The sequence below is a fragment of the Onychomys torridus genome, chromosome 3 (assembly GCF_903995425.1).
Source record: "Onychomys torridus chromosome 3, mOncTor1.1, whole genome shotgun sequence".
Lineage (NCBI taxonomy): Eukaryota > Metazoa > Chordata > Mammalia > Rodentia > Cricetidae > Onychomys > Onychomys torridus.
Window position 1 is genome coordinate 142,490,519 of NC_050445.1, and position 17,593 is coordinate 142,508,111.

At 40.7% G+C, this 17,593-nt stretch overlaps 1 protein-coding gene across 1 annotated transcript in view; it reads right to left on the bottom strand.

Annotated features, from left to right (window-relative positions):
• LOC118580292 (pregnancy zone protein-like) overlaps positions 1-13,647 on the bottom strand; it is a 48,876-nt gene extending 35,229 nt beyond the window's left edge. The window contains exons 1-11 of the mRNA XM_036181958.1: positions 13,565-13,647; positions 11,134-11,317; positions 10,167-10,320; positions 9,969-10,021; positions 8,691-8,711; positions 8,032-8,200; positions 7,075-7,159; positions 5,503-5,626; positions 3,597-3,711; positions 2,894-3,003; positions 1-114 (exon numbers count right to left, since the gene is read on the bottom strand). The exon at positions 1-114 is cut by the window's left edge and continues 48 nt beyond it. Coding sequence (XP_036037851.1) covers positions 1-114; positions 2,894-3,003; positions 3,597-3,711; positions 5,503-5,626; positions 7,075-7,159; positions 8,032-8,200; positions 8,691-8,711; positions 9,969-10,021; positions 10,167-10,320; positions 11,134-11,317; positions 13,565-13,647 — 1,212 coding nt within the window. The remainder of the gene's footprint in view (positions 115-2,893; positions 3,004-3,596; positions 3,712-5,502; positions 5,627-7,074; positions 7,160-8,031; positions 8,201-8,690; positions 8,712-9,968; positions 10,022-10,166; positions 10,321-11,133; positions 11,318-13,564) is intronic.
• Between the last annotated feature and the right edge of the window lie 3,946 nt (positions 13,648-17,593).

A 17,593-nucleotide genomic window follows, 5' to 3' on the forward strand; every position in this document is an offset into this window, starting at 1 on the left:
GTTGACCAAGCCATGCTCATCAGTTGTAAAAGTGGACTGGTACCTAGCTAGATCCACTCGGACAGATATGTTTTTGTTGGGCATTGGCTGATCCTTCTCATCAACAAGAAGAACCTAGAAACAGGAAAGTGGTAGCTGGTTACAAAGGCAAGCTAGTCATGCCGTGTCTTTCCAGTCCATTCTGTTTATGTCTTGTTTCTTGCTCTGTCCCTGTCCTTTACTGAAGATCTTTGCATCTGCAAATGAGACACTTTCTGAGTCTTAATCTGTGATGTTTCTTTTAAATATTCCTCATGATATTGAAAACTGATAGTTTATTTTTATTTTATTTTTTAATTGATTTTATTTACATTTTATTTTATGTGTATGGGTGTTTGGTCTGCATGGTGTCTGTGTGCCATGTGTGTGTCTGGTGCCCTCAGAATTCAGAAGAGGATGTCAGGTCCTCTGAGTTCGAAGTAGTTGTGAGCTGCCATGTGGGGGCTGGAAATTGACCCTGGGTCCTCTGAACGTGCAGTTAGTGTTCTTAGCCACTGAGACATCTCTCCAGCCCCTTATTTTATTATTTTTAATTGAAAACAGTAATGCTGTACAATTTTAGAGTGCACTATGATGTTATGTCTTGATAACTTCATGTAATGTAGAATGATTATATCTAGTTAATGAACCTATCCATCATAGCTTATGCTCTTTTTTTTTTTTTTTAATAAGATAAGGTTTGTACTGGTTAGTTTTTTGTTTTTAGATTTATTCTTAAAATTATTTTAATTACATGTATGTGTGTGTATATGTGGGGGTATATGCACATAAATGCAAGTTCTCAGAGGTTAGAGGTGTCAGATCCCCCTGGGGATAGAGTTACAGGTAGTTGTAATCTGCCTTATGTGGGTGCTGGGAATTGAACTCAGGTCCTCAGGAAGAGTAGTAAGTGCTCTTAACTACTGAGCCATCTCCCCAACTCTGTGTGCTGGTTAGTTTTATGTCAGTGGGACACAAGCTAGAGTCCTTTTAGGAGAGGGAAACTGAACTGAGAAAATGGCTTCCACCGGATTGGCCTGTGGGCAAGTCTATGGTTCATCTTCTTTATTGATGATGTGGGAGGGCCCGGTCCATTGTGAGTGGGCCCACCACTGGACAGGTGGTCCTGGGTTGCATAAAAAAGTAAACCAATCAAACCATAAGGAGCAAGCCAGTGAGCAGCACGCCTCCACAGCCTCTGCTTCTGTTCTTACCTCTAGGCTCCTGCCTTGAGTTCCTGCCCTGACTTCCCCAGCTGGTTGGCCACCATCTTCCTTCCTATCCTGAATTTCTAGAGAACTCACATGTTTCAGTTTTCTCATGATTTTCTCTCTGTGATGGCCTTGCCAAACCACAACGTACTCATCAGTGTCTTTTCCAACTTGATGTGAAATATTAAAATGAATGAAGAAAGTGTAAAAGATATAAAATCCAAAACATGAATGAGGAAATTGCTTATAAACTTAGTCCAAAGATTATTTGCTATGAAGGCAAATTTGAGAAATGCCTGAAACCTTATCTATATTATGTAAAAGGAAACAAGCAGTTTACACAATTGTATTATCTGTCCTAAAGTTTACCAACCTTGCTGTGACAAAACATTGCTTTAGCACTGAAAAAGAAGACTTTAACAGTTTTCAGTAATTAAAAATTTCATCTTTTAGACAAAAGATTGTTGGTATCTTTTGGATGTTAAATGTCTCCTGAAGTCTTGGACCCCAGTGTAGTGTGGTAGGTAGGAGGGCTGGGGTTGAAGTCCTCAGGTCACTGGGAGTTCTTTGTCGAAGGAGGCTGGCATCTCGGTTCTCTCTCTCTCTCTCTCTCTCTCTCTCTCTCTCTGTCATGAGAGGGAGAATTTGTCTTTCTTTATGCTTCTACTGTAATGGGTGGTACCACCACAGACACAACTCATAATGGACTGAGACTTCCAAGATTCTGGGCCCAAATAAACTTTTTACCTTTGTAAGTTAATGGTCTCGTGTATTGTGTTATAGTAATGGGAAGCTGACTAACACAATTTCTTTTTGAAAATTATTTCTGTGGGAAACTGCATTAGAAAATCCTTCTTTATAAAGAAGGAATCAAAGAGAACACAGCCAAACCACACAGAAAAAAATGTATTACAGATTCGTGAAAGGAAGTTGTTTAAAAATTTGCTTTGTTAGCTGGAAGGTGGCGGCGCACGCCTTTAATCCCAGCACTTGGGAGGAAGAGCCAGGCGGATCTCTGTGAGTTTGAGGCCAGCCTGGTCTACAGAACAAGTTCTAAGACATGCACCAAAACTACACAGAGAAACCCTGTCTTGAAAAAAAATTTTTTTGCTTTGTTTTCCAACGTTTCTCTATCCATGAGAAATGTGAAATTTGTTATAATTTCTTTATTCTAAATAATTGTTGTAATATATTTTGATTTTGCAATCAAAACATTTTTTTAAAAGTCTTATGCCTGGGGTTGGGTAGATGGCTCAGTGGATGAAATGCTTCTTATGTGTGCACGAGGGCTCAGATTCTCAGCACTGCATAAATGCCGAGTGACGTGACAGCCTGCCTATGATTCCAGAGCTTGGACTGTTGAGAGAGCGGATGCCTGAAGTAAGTTGGCTAGCTAGACTTGCCAGAATTGTCAAGCTCTGAGTTCAAGTGAGAGACCCTGCCTCGATGAATAAGGTGGAGAATAAGCCTGAGGAAGACTCCTGATGTTAACCTTGAGCCTTCCTACATGTACTGGACAAGCACACCTGTACCCACATAATACATGTGTGCCTACATTCATGTAAAGATGTATACATATTTATATATACCACCACCACCACCACACAAATGTATGCACATAAAAATCATGCCCCTAAGTATGATTATGGAGGAAAATATTTTACCTGCCCAAAGAAAGGTAGCCCGGGCCTGTAATGTGTATCTGCTTTAGTAAATGTCAGTTTGCTTAAGGTATTTGTTATTTCACAAGATCCATAACCAGATAGTTCCATTCCTGAGGAAAAAAACAAGAGAATTCAGTGTGTGTATCCCAAATTCACCTTCTACCTCAGCTCTCCTCCATTATTACAATCTTTGAATAATTTTATGAGTCATCGTATCCAATACTTTTAAAATTTATCCTGTATCTTCTGTTAGCCCTATTAGAAACAATCAGTTTATTTAGGCCATTATCAAACATATCTGAAGCTAGCCATGATTTTCAGAACCAAGTGTATGTTCCTCATTGTCTGGCTCAATTTCCTCCATTTTGAGAATGACTGTGCTGGTGTGCTTTCCTGCTCATTGTTAATCTTTCAAAACGTCACTCATCTTCCACAAAGTGCATCAAATGCAACCTTAAGAGCCCCCCCTTTTGTCTGCATTAGAATTAATTGCTTCTCTTCAAATCCACTTTTTCCTTAAATTCCACATTCTTTATGGGAATTAGATCACAGCTCTACACATGCACACAAACACACATATATTAAATTTCTTGATATCAGTGACCTGTCATTTTCATAATACACAGAATCTATAAAGTATTCCAAAAGGAATGGAAGTCTGATAATTTCCCACTTAATTGAAATTATTAAAAACAATACAGACCTGTTCCCTCCTCTTTGACTTTGGCTTCCACTTCTATTTTCATGTCATAGCCCTTCTGTCTTGGCTGAAATACTTTGGTTTTTATAACTTGTCTGAAACATCCTTTATCATCTGCCTGAAGAGAAGGGGAGAGAGTTCCCAAGTTCTCTGATTTGCCATCAAAATGCCAGTTTTAAGTTTACAAAAACATTTTAAGCATTCAGATACCTATTTGGTGTAGTTGTTTGTTTTTTTCTCTTTGGGGGCCCACCACTCAGCTCCTCAGTAAATACATGGAGACTTATTCTTACTTATGAATGCCTGGCCTTAGCTTGGCTTGTTTCTAGGCAGCTTTTCTAATTTAACTTAAATTATCCCGTTTCTCATTAACTATGTTTTGCCCTGGGCTTTTAACCTTTCTCTATTCTACATATCTTTCTTTTCTTCTTCTCCATGTCTGGCTGTGTGGCTGTGTGGCTGTATGGCTGTGTGGCTGGCCCTTGGTGTCCTCCTCTCCTTTTTTACTCCTTCCTCCTCTCTTCCCTAGATTTCTCCTCTTATTTATTCCCTCTCTCCACCAGCCCTACCTATTTCTTTCTCCTGCCTGGCTATTGGACATCAGCTCTTTATTAGACCAATCAGGTGTTTTAGGCAGGCAAAGTAACATAGCTTCACAGAGTTAAACAAATGCAACATAAAAGAACACAACATATCTTTGCATCATTAAACAAATATTCCACAGCACAAATGAATGTAACACATCTTAAACTAATATTCCACAACAATTTGATGTGTATCCTTTTCCAATTCCAAAGATGAATGGCTTCTTTGTTAATCTCTGGGTTATTTATAGCCAGCCTTTGCCTCTCCTCTCTTCCAAAAATGGACCCTCTTTCTACTATATCAACTGTCCTAGAGTTTCCAAGTGTGCCATCATATTCTGTAATTATAGCTCTTTGCATATGTTGCTCCTCAAATGATAATATTCTTTCTTTCCATTCTTCCCTTGGTCAACAGTCCTTGCTTTTCAAAACTCAACTCAGGCATAACATTTTCTAAGAGGCTTCTATAACTACCTGTAGTTCAACATTGACTATGGGATGTATGTTTTTTTATTATAGTATATTGATATATTAGTCGATATTCATTGTATATGGTAGTGGGTTTTATCAGGACATTTTTAGAAGAGGGTGTTGGATTCTCCTGGAATGGGAGCTGCCATGTGGGTGTTGGGAATTGAACCTAGATCCTCAGCAAGAGCAGCCAGTGCTCTTAACCACTGAGCCATCTCTCTAGGTCCACCAGTATTTTTTGAGAGAGATACTCTTTTAGCCCACACTGGCTTTGACCTCATTATATAGCCAAGTTGACCTTGAACTCCTGCTCTTGCCATTAATTCTCAATTATTAGGGTTACTGGTGTGAGCCTCTATACTCAGCTACAGCAAATGTTTTCAATGCAACATATTCTACTCTCAATTGTTTTCCTTATTTTTTCTCATTAACCCTCCTCTGCAACATTAAATAGGTCCTCTAATTGCTATTTTCTAGGTCTTCATCTTCTGGGCCAGATGTTCATTCACTGTTCATTATTTTTCCTTTACCATTTGGAAATCACATGCTACTGGATCCTCACGCTATCCCAGTTCTTAACACCTGACCTATTCTGTGACAAAAGCCAGCTTTGAACACTTTTTTATTCTTTTAGAACTTGGCACGTTGATTGCTATTGGCAAGAAAAATCACATAATTGGCCAAATGTATGCAATCACAGATCCATAAGCTCCATCTTCACCTGGGCTCCTACCATAATCAGGCATTCTCACATTTCTTCCTTTACTCCAACATTTCAAATGTATCCCTAGTCGTGTTGCATTTAGCACTGTAGCTCAGGAGAAAGTAAGAACTAGAGAGTAGTTCATACATACTTGTTTGCTGAACTCTTCACAGATACTTTGTGAACTTTGGCCATGGCAGTTGGAGCGGTATCGTGAATACATTCTGCACACTCTAATTGTCACCAGACCAGGAACAGGCTTTCCATATGTGTATCTAGAACAATAAAATGATCATTCTAAATGCCATTGAGTGTGAATGATACAGATGTCTCTTCACCCAACCCATTCACTGGTCCATTGTATTCACCTAAGGCACCTGTTTTATGTCGCTGGTGTCTGCACTCTAGAACAGCTTGTGCAGATAGCAGGCTGTATCCTGACATCTAAGTGGGGATGGAAGTATACCTATAGTTCTAAGACAAAGGAGTCTATGAGCTATTTGAAAATGTCTCTAAGTGGAAAGATACTGATTTAGTATTTTTCTAAGATTCTCTTTCTCCCTCCCTCCCTCCCTCCTTCCTTCCTTCCTTCCTCTTTCCTTCTTTTGTTTTCTTTCTTTCTTTCTTTCTTTTTTTTTTTTTGAGACAGGGTCTCATTATGTAGCCCTGGATGGCTTGGAACTCACTGTGTAGACCAGGCTGGTGTTAACTCAGAGATCTGCCTCTGTCTCCTGAGTGCTGGGATTAAAGGCCACCACACCCAGCCTTTTATCTCCTTTCAGTTGAGGTTTTATTATTAAGACTGATCTGTGCACTGGAGAGATGGCTTAGCAGTTAAGAGCACCTGTTGCTCTTCCAGAGGACCCAGGTTTGATTTTTCAGCACCCACCTGGTGGTCCAGAACTGTCTGTAGCTCTAGTTCCCAGGAATCTGACACCCCTTTCTGGCTTTTGTAGGCATCAGGCATGCATGTACATTGATTGACATACCTGTGGGCAAAACACCCTACACATAAAAAAGAGTGCTTCCTGCCCTTCCAGAGGACCTGAGTTCTGTTCCCAGCACCCATGTAGGGTGGCTCACAACTGCCTGCAACTCCAGCTTCAGTGCTTTAGTGGATCTGATACCTCTGTCCTTCTTAGGCACCTGCCCATGTATATGGCATATCCCCACATCCCCACACCTGCCCATGTACATACCCATATAATAATTAAAACTTGACTGTCTCTGCTGTCAGATTACCAAAATTATTTTAGGTAAAAAATGAGAGAAAGATATATAAAGACTATATTTTTAAGTCTTTTAAAATAGTAAGTGAGAAGATTATTTGGGAAAGTAGTAGCTACAAAATAAAAACATGATTTATTAATAATACCCTGATGACTCAGTGTGTTTCAGCTGCATATGATGGGAGGGCATCATGCAAGGCTGGAATTAGTTTGCTGTTGTAGAATGACCTGTGACTCATGTTGTGGTGGAGAATTTTTAACTCTTGCCTTAGATGTGTAGCTAGATTTCTGTAGGTAGAACAATGTCTGAAAATCTCCCCTTAGCCTAGCTGTGAGGTTGGTGAGGTTTAGCCTCCTGGCTATAGCTTTAATCTTGCAAACCCCTTCTAATGCTTGTATGCACTGATAAGTAATGCATCACTAAATACTATTTAAAAATAACCCTCTCAAATAGAATATGGACATCAAAATAAGATGAAAGAAATGTAACTCACAAGCCACAGGCAGATACAACAAATTCCTCTTCCAGGAAAGCAATAGTCTTGGGCATTTTTACTTGCACCTCAAATTTGGGTAAAACTGTTTTGAATAGGGGAAAAAAGGAGGTGAGAGTAGGTAGGAGACCTTATAAATATTACCAATGGATTCCTTAGAGGAATCTATGACATAGAGTCACTGGAAAGAACACCAGTGTCAACACAAGGAAAGAGATGCTGTTGTTCATTACTGTGAGCAGTTTGTAGAGTGCTAACTTGGTGTAGTTGGGACTGCACTTCCCAGACTCCTCTTCTCTGATTTTGTGCAAGATTTCAAAGGCAGGTGGATGGTCCCTGAGTCTGAAGACTACCACAGTTAGATGGAGGAACAGAGGGCCAATGGGTTCAAGTGCTCGCTCTCTCTCTCTCTCTCTCTCTCTCTCTCTCTCTCTCTCTCTCTCTCTCCTCTCCCCCTCCTTCTTTCCCTCCCTCTCCCTACCCCCTCTCTTATTTTTACCAAATGCTAGCTATTGTGACAGACATCCCCAGTTCCCCACCAGACACCTAGTTGTAGATCTACTTAATGGAGAAATATCAGAGGTGCCAGATTTCTGCAGACTCTTCCACTGGTTCCCATGAATCTTCCACTCTGGCAGCTGAAGATGTTCACCTTCCCCCACCCCAACTCCCTCAATGCTCTGACTAACCCATACCCACTTCAGAACTTGTCAGCCATTTTCTGTGATTTGCCATTTATCTGATTATGTGATTGTCAGAGCAGCTCTGGGGAGCTTTGAGAGTGATGGTTTTTTGTTTGGCTTTCTGATATTGACTTTTACCATCCACATATGCACACACAGAGTAAGCGCATACCACCCTCAACATGCACATACATGCATACACCTCACATATACACACAAAAGTAACCTAAAAGATTCCACTGTCATAAATGCCTGATACTTGGAGAATTCTTACCGTATTCGTCCACTTCGAAGGAGTGCTCTATTTTCTTCCCTGAGTCCTTCTGCACTACAACCTTGTAGCTACCTAGAGCTGGCTCATCTGACAGTGGGAAAGAGAGCTGGAGGAGTCCTACTGGTAGATCCATATTTTGCCACTGAAAAATTCGGTTCCTCTTGGGATTCTGCAGTGAACAATCAATACATACAGTTTGATTAGAGGTCAGCTTTTCAGGTAATAATAACACTGGGAGTTGAATAAGTGGTTGTTGAATTAGTGCTAAAATTGTTAGCCCACTTTTAAAAGGAATTCCAGACTGAATACTAGGCAGTGTGGTCCCTAGCTGTGGGATCCTATCAATCCTATAGCCATGGCATCCCAGATGCTTCGATCTTGTCTGATATTGGAAGCCAAGCAGGTCAGAAGGGAGACCCTGCCTATGTGTGTCATGATAAACATCTTTTTGATATGTATGTTTATTTTGGCCATATTTGAAGAGTCATGAAATCACACCACCCTAAAGAACTGCAATCCTTTAAGTTTTACTTTTCCAAATAACTTGAGTTAGGAAAAAAAAATTGTTTAGTCGAGGAGGCATGTAAAAGGAGAAAAGAAATTTGATGTGACTCATAGGGTGCCCTCATTCTAACTTAGATGGACAGTTTGTTACTTACCTCAATATAAATGACAGGGAACTGAAAAGAAAAAAAATAGTATGAGTGTGTGCTGGAATTTAGAAAGAGATTATCTTTTAAAAATTACAGTCTAAAAATTTTACTGAACTTAATTGCTTCCCTTTCCATCCCGTCCACGATTTATTCCCTTGTTCCATACCATTTTCCTTTTTAATTTCCTTGTTCCATACCATTTTCCTTTTTAATTTCCTTGCTCCATACCATTTTCCTTTTTAATTCCCTTGTTCCATACCATTTTCCTTTTTAATTCCCTTGTTCCATACCATTTTCCTTTTTAATTCCCTTGTTCCATACCATTTTCCTTTTTAATTAGTGCTTTGTGAATTTTGTACCATGAGTTTTGACCATATTCACCTCTCCCACACTCCTCCCAGATCCACACCCTCTTCTCTACCCACCCAAATTCATGCCTTCCTTTTCTTTTTCACCTATCAAGTCCCACATATTCATGGACGTCAGAGACCATCATGACATCAGGAGATAAAGCCTCTAGCACAGAGGAACAAAGTCTCTGTTTTTCTCCTCTAAACTAGGAAAGGTCCCCTGTTTGATCCATAGCTTTTTACATGTTTAGTTTGGGACATAAATCTCTCTCTCTCTCTCTCTCTCTCTCTCTCTCTCTCTCTCTCTCTCTCTGGTTTTTCAAGACAGGGTTTCTATGTATAGCCCTGGCTGTCTGGAACTCGCTCTGTAGACAGGCTGGCCTCGAACTTACAGAGATCCACCTGCCTCTGCCTCCTGAGTATGGGACATAAATCTCTTAAGAAGTCACAGATTTCATTTTATGACTAGCATACATCTGAGGAAATCTATATGGATAAAAGATCTGAATAATAAATATATTATTATTTCACAAATGATATTTGCTTAAGAGAAACTGAATACACTTCTGAAAGTGACTGAAATCTTTTAAAAGAACATTTTTTTGTTGTTATTTTTTAGACAGCATCTTACTGTGTGGTCCAGGCAGGCCAGGGCCTTGTAATCCTTCAACTTAGCTTTCTATATCCTGGGATTAGAAGAATGCATCACCAGGCCCTGCTTGATTTTGAATGCTTTATCTACTTTAAGAATGTAGTTGGTGAATTGCCTGAATGCTACCATTGCATATGCTTCTGGCATGGATACTCTCAGGCAATCTCCTGTGGTAGATTTAGGTATCTCTTTCATGAGTTTCAGGTGTTTTTTTTTTTTTTTTTTAATGAATCAGACTTAAATGTTTGCTGATTTGAATTCACCCACCAAAAGGAGACTCACCGTTTCATTCAATGGGCCAAAACTGATGTCCACAGAGACAACACGGAATTTCACTGAAACAGAGATTTTTTTTTTTTTTCTGTGAGATGCCCCCAAGTGGGAACCCAGGGCCAGAGATCCCATGACTGCAGTTCAGTCATAAAGAATACCACCCACCAGCAGCCCCACAGCTGTCCTTGCTCAGTTAGTTCCTTATACCTGTTTGTCCTGGTTTGTATATGGGTTTGTCTGTCTGGACAAAGACTAGGCTGTCTGCTTTTGTTATCTGCATCAGCTTCCTCTTTGTGAAGTGCTGGGTTGGCCCCTGTATCTGCACTGTAATGAATGCTGAGGATGATGGCAAACCTGAGATCTGCAAGACAGAAGCGTGGGAAGAGTATGCTCAGACCCACTTCCGAGTGCTCAGCTTTTATAGGTGTCTGGTTTCTTTGCGAATCCTTGAGAGCTGGCAAGGGAATGTCAAGGACTCAGTTTCCTGTTACATCCACAGATGACTATGATTGTGTAATGTGATGTTAACAATTCACACTTAGATTGAGGGAGAAAACAATAGACCATTCTTCAGTGCAGTCAGGAAAGTGAATGAGATGGTGTCTTTACATTTTCACAGCAAAGTCTTGGTATTAAAAATAATATCATATTCCACCTTCCAAGGCCAGCATCAGCCATCTGTCTTACATGAGTAACTTGGCTTTTAAGAATCTGTGTTCAAGGGCTGGAGAGATGACTCAACTGTTAAGAACACACACTGCTCTTGCAGAGGAATTATGGTCCCACATCCACGTCAGGAGGCTCACAACTGTCCACAGCTCTAGCTCAAGGGTGCCCTCTTCAGGCCTCAGTGATTACCAGCACTCGTGTGCACATACACAGAGACACATAAGGTGAAAATAAATCTTAAAATAGAATCTCAATACTTATATCTGTAAAAGTATAAATAATATTGACCTTAGAAGTTCATTTTAAGGTAAATTAAATCTTTCCTATAGCTTCGGTCACCTTTCAAGCACCTGGTTAGATCTGTTTGTATCATAAAAAGAAAATTTAAGTTTCCTTTGCACTCGTTTTTTCCTTAAGATACTTTTTTTTTGATGGATGAGAACATAAAGTTCAACTCAATTACTCTTTCTCTACCAGCACCACACATCACAGGAAGGACACTGACCATGAAAGGGCTGCAATAGAAGGAATCCTCCTTCACCGCCTGGCCTGTGAGGAGGCTTGTGATCTGGGTTTCATGCTCTAGAAGTATGTCGAGTGTCACAGTCTCATTCAGGTGGTGGAGGTTGACACAGGCCTTTTCAGAAACTCCTGCATAGAGCTGTGATGGGACCAGCACCACATATTGTCTGTGGAGAAGAGGATTTAACTGTGAAGGATTCAAAAGACATCATTACTGTGGCTTTTTCCTAGTGTATTTTATATTGTCATTAGCCATCGGTTTCAGCAAGATTGGGTTCCCCAGAGGTCACCATGAAACCCCACATTAAACACTGACATGATTCTCTGGTGAGATTGTTCACCCACAGGATATTAGAGACCTTGGGCAATCAATTCAAGTTATTGCTGTGTAGCAATTTCCTCCAAATTGAAAAAAAGTTATTGCTGTGTAGCAATTTCCTCCAAATTGAAACATTCCTTCCTGGAGGGAGGAGGGAGGTACACGAGACTCAAGAAGTAAATCTTAGGAGTTCAGGAAAGCTGAAGCTAGCAGGATTGATGAGGTCTCTCCATGGTTACAGAAGCAGTAGGAAAGGAGAGGGGAGGAGGGTAGGGTAGGGTAGGCTAGGGTAGGGTAGGCTAGGAGAGGAGAGGGGAGGAGGGAGGGAAGGGGAGGGAGGGAGGAGAGGAATGGAGGGGAGGGGAGGAGAGGAGAGAAGAGAGGGGAGGGAAGGAGGGGAGGAGAGGGAGAGGAGAAGGGTAGGGTAGGGTAGGGTAGGGTAGGCTAGGCTAGGGTAGGGTAGGCTAGGAGAGGAGAGGGGAGGAGGGGAGGAGAGTGAGGGGAGAAGGGGAGAGGAGGGGAGGGAGGGGAGGGGAGGCCGAGTTGCATCTAAGAGACTCTCCTACCAGCAGAACTAACTCCAAGTCATGCAGAGAGCTCCAGGGATGCAGCTTTCATGAATCAGCACCCAGACAGAGGTGAAACTTTTGGTTGTGCAGTTGTCTTTGAATTATTCATCTCCTGTAAGCAATCCCTGACTCATATTCTTGTAGGTAACCCCAATAAACGCATTAGTTCACTAAGTTGGACTTTGGAAGATTCACTGTTTTGGTCTATTGTTGGTTCCCTATCTGGGGTGGGCAGATGTTTGTGCCAGGTACACACACACACACACACACACACACACACACACACACACACCATCTGGTGTGACAGCTATTATATAGTTAGAAACTCCAAATTTCCAAACCATGAACGAGTTAGTGGTTCATTACTGGAAGCCTTAAAAACCAAACTGCATGTGGCCTCAGCTTCCATACAAATACCACAACTCTTTCATCCAGGAAACACTAGACACTAACACGGAGCAACACGTGGGGAGAAGCTGAATTGCTTTTCAATCCAGTTTAAGAAGCAACCTCAGCTCCCTTCTTCCCTCACTGTCTGGTGATGCGGGCCAAGCCAAGCTAGGTTAATCAGCAGACACCACCAGACACCGCCAAGAGGAGAACACACCTTTCCCAGCACATCCTTGCTGTTCACTGTCAGGCACCCAAACGTGTAGCCCTCTGCAAGGTTGTATGTTTCACATTGCTTCTCACCTCCAAAGTGTCTTTCTGTCCTGAAAATTTTTATTTCATAAAACCTATTTCAAAAGAACTCGTCAAACTTGACAAGGACCCTTCCCTATATCAGGTCCTATGAAGTCTAAGGCTTTCTTTGTGGGTATTCTCAGAGGCCTCTGCAATGGCTGTTTCTATTTGAGGACTCTCTATCTTTACTTCTATCTCTCTTTTTTTGTGTGCACCATATCTCTTTTTCCATATTGTGAGATACTTCAGGAAGGGTCTGAATTTTGTTAACATGTTTTTAAAAATCTACTAGCAGCCCCTAAATGTTTTCTGAAGGCTTCAGCAAAGAGACTCACACGGTCTCTCACCCACTTGTCTTGGGTGCCCCTCAACTCAGGGAAACAGAGACACTGAGTTACTTCCCAACACCAGGACACCGCAGGGCATTTATGAGTCAGTGGTTCTCAACCTGTGGGTTGAGACCTCTTTGGGGAGGGGGCTGAACGACCATTTCACAGGGATTACAAGATATCTTACATAACAGATATTTACATTATAATTCACAACAGTAGCAATATTGCATTTGTGAAATAGCAATGAAAATAATTTTATGGTTGGGGGTCACCACCACCTTTAACTGTATTAAAGGGTCAAACATTAGGAAAGTTGAGAATCATTATGATAAACAGTCTATCCTTTTTTTTGGTAGGAATTCTATATTCTTATCTGGTTCTGTTTGACAAGATGACTTCCCCATATATCTCAGAGGTCTCTAGAACAGATAACTGCATAGGAGACCAGGAAGGAGATGACATAGTAGGAGGAAGGACACAACAGAATTTTCTGAAGTAAGAATTGCTTACGGTTTTGCAGTAGCTGTGGCATCTCTGGGAAGAAGCAGAAACAGTAAAAGCGAGACCAGTGTGGGTTGCTGGTTTCCCCTCATGGTGGAGAGGGCCAGGAAAGAAGAGTGGGTCTGAGCCCTCAGCCCCTTGAACTCTGATCGTTGTCCAGGTCCACTGGCTTTTATTTTACCTGATGGGCAGTGAGAGTAAACTGCCAACCATTTATTTTTGTAACATATTAACTACTTCACTATTAAAAAAATCAATTCCAGCTAATTTCCAGGACTGTCTCTATTCTTTTATCGACCTTATGAAGTTACCCAAATGTTTAAAAATGGTGTGTAGAAGCTACCACTAACTCAGGTTAATACTTAGCACTTTAAACAATTAAAAAAAATAAATCACATGGTTTGATAAAATCCATCAATATGCTTGACATTTTTAAAAAAGGACAATAAATGCAAATATATAATGTCTCATCTTGGTAATTCAGGGAGCATTGCCTTCACTCAATGACATAATAAATGAAATTTACCTTAGGATGTCAGATAAGGTAAGTTTGGAGGTATGTGCTTCAAATCTTTTTTTTTTTTTTTTTTTAAAGAAATTGAAAAAAAAAAATAAAGCCAAGTTAAACTTTGGTAGTTTAATCATGACTTTGGTCTGTCATTGTTTCCTTATCTGAGGTGAATAGATGTTTGTGTCAGGCCTCCCCAGGGAAAGTCTGACACTACAGGGGTGTGTGTCTGAGGATGCAGGCAAGTGTGGAGGTCAGAGGCTGTCTTTTGGTGACTTCCCTATTGCTCCCCACTTTATTTTTGAGGTAGCCATCTTTCACTGGTCCTAGAGCTTACCAATTGGCTAGACTGGCGGGCCAGAGAGCTGCTGTGATCTTCCCATCTCTGCCTCATGGGCCTGGGACCACAGGTGCATACTGCCACACCTGGCCTTTTATGTGAATGAACACAGGTGCACACCTCCACAGCTGGCCTGTTATGTGAATGAACACAGGTGCACACCTCCATGCCTGGCCTTGCATGTGAATGAACACAGGTGCACACCTCCACAGCTGGCCTTGTATGTGAATGAACACAGGTGCACATCTCCACAGCTGGCCTTGTATGTGAATGAACACAGGTGCACACCTCCATGCCAGGCCTGTTATGTGAATGAATGCTGGGTTACAAACTTAGGTCCTGATGCTTGCACAGGAAGAAGCATTTTGCTGACTCAACTACCTCCCAGCCCACCATCCAATGTGTAGAAGAGTTTGGACTCTCATTTTCTTGTGGTTCTCCTCATCTTTGTTTATGATAAACAAGATGACAGTTCAGTTGGACCTAAGCCATAAAACATATTTAATGAATCACCAAATATCAAGGAAATAAAGAAGATTGATTATTCTATCAGGAAATAATTTCTATTTGATAAGCATTCACATTTAATTTTTCTAGGATGAAATAAAACACCTTTATCAGTATTGGTTCATTGTCCTCTTTGCTTTTTAAGATAGGAGTGTTAGAATCTGTTTGATGGAGCCATGACAGTAAGAAAATCCCACCGTTACATTAAGATACGATCATTACAAGATTATGTATTTTGCTGGCTGGCTGTGACCCTAGTACTCAGGAGACTGAGGCAGGAGGATCTAACTTCAAGGTTAGCCTGGGAGCAGGAGTGAGTTCAAGTGCATTCTGTGCAATTTGTTGACTCTGCCTCAAAATAAGAAGTAAAGAGCAGGCTGGGGCAAGGTGTGGTGGCACATGTCTGTAATCCCAGCACTTGTGTGGCAGAGGCAAGGGATTGTTTGCCAGTTCAAGGCCAGGGTGTTTTATCCAGTGAGTTCTAGGCCAGCCAGGGAAACACAGTGAAATCCTCTCTCAGATTAAATAAAAAGTGCTGAGCCGGGCAGTGGTGGCGCATGCCTTTAATCCCAGCACTCAGGAGGCAGAGGCAGGTGGATCTCTGTGAGTTCGAGGCCAGCCTGGTCTACAGAGTGAGTTCTAGGAAAGGCTCCAAAGCTGCACAGAGAAACCCTGTCTCAAAAGAAACAAACAAAAAAACCAAACCAAACCAAAACAAAACAAAAAAAAGTACTGAAATATTACTCAACGATCATGTGTTACCTGTCATGTGAAGGTGCAGGAGAAAATTTTGTTTGAAAATTATTTTTAATGAAATTAAATGTATATTGCATTTAGCTCCCTTGATGAGATTTGTTTTGTTTTGTTTTTTGAGACAGAGTTTCTCTGTGTAGCTTTGCGCTTTCCTGGAACTCACTTTGTAGACCAGGCTGGCCTCAAATTCACAGAGATCTGCCTGTCTCTGCCTCCTGAGTGCTAGGATTAAAGGTGTGCACCACCACAGCCCGGCGAGACTGTGTATCTTTGGATGGATATTGATCATTGCTAGTTTGAGACAAATTTTGGCAGTCTATTCTTTACCTATCTTTTTCTACCCTGTTTCCTGCTGTATAGATAGAACAATAAGGAAACTTATTCTTCTAAAAAGAGAAAAGGGAGAGGGTCCTTTTCAACAATGTCATTTAATCATTTATGTTTCAAGTTTGGAAGACAGAGGTCACATTATGATCTTCAATAAAATAATTTTAAATTTTAATTTAATAGATACACTAACCATACCTTCATTCATTCTTTTGAAAGAATGGATCTGTACGTCAGTCAGTTGTAAGAGTTTGGAAATCTATCTTTTGAGTCATTTCTACACCGAGTTCTTAGAGCTCACACCCAGAGGCTTACAGGGACTTTGGAATGACTACTGATGGCCACCTTCTTAATTAAAGACACAGTTTTGAACCCAATGGACTTAGCAAATCTGAATAAATTGAAATATTTGCTTGTTTATTTTTGATGTAAAACAAGTATAAATAGACTTTTGTTAATATATCCCTCCATGGAATGCTTTTAGTTGATCAGAACCATGGTCTACACTTTAGCCCACTGTATATACAAACCACCTCTGCTAATAACCTAGATTGCAGTTCAGTACTTGTTAAATTAGTTTTTCTTTTAATGAACTCCTGTATTTAGGGTAATTCTTGTACTTAGGCTAAGCAATCAGGTTGGAGAGCGACTGTCTAAATGTAAGACATACTCACTCACCTTCGGTTTTTCCCCATGCTCATTTTCTACTGTGTAGGTCTCAGCACAAAGTAGATAGAAACTAGAAAAGGCAAAAGAGTATTTTTAAGCAAACATGGGCATTTATACATGAGTATAGAAAAATCCCAGAATGAGCAAGAAGAACTAATTTCTAATGTCATTATTTTCTCATACCAGAAATAAATTTGAGTGAAATGGGAGTTTGAAGCTTAAGACGAGCCAAAGATGCCTTGATTGTAAGAATTTACACAAACAGTGATGTTTTAAATTGTCTGTTTTTGTAAGAAACTAGAAGGAAGGTCTTCTCTCCAGGGCACATCTAAAACACATGTGACACTTGGAAGAGGGTCTTCACACACTGAAATAATTCACAAGTCGTGCCTAGGGTCAACTGTAGGACAGGGGTAGCTGCAACGGTCGTAAGATTAGTGATACACACAATTTCAAGGATTCCAGAAATGATGTTGAAATAGACTGAGGCCAAAGTTGAATCTGAATGGCAGATTTCTAGCAGATGTCAAACACAAACCTTGTGGAGCCCATGAGTTGGCTCGGCAGGTCAAGGCACCCATGTCCAAACCTGACGACCTGAGTTTGAGCTTCAGGACTCACATGGTAGGAGACAGGTGATCCTGGATGCTGTGCTCTGGCCTCTGCATGTGCGCTATGGCATGTGTTCAACCCTACAGGATAAACAAATCAGTGTGTAGATGATAAATTCTGTGGCATTCCAACAACTATTTCATATTCATCAGGATGAACAGATTCATATTCTACTAACCACCAAAGTTTTGACGGCAATGACAAATTGCTTTTGTGAATAAAAAGCAAAACTGTGTCTGAATTATACCATTAAATATTTATATTAACAAGGGTTACAGGAGTTGATGTCTTCATTGCCGATAATTTGGGTATGTTATTAAAT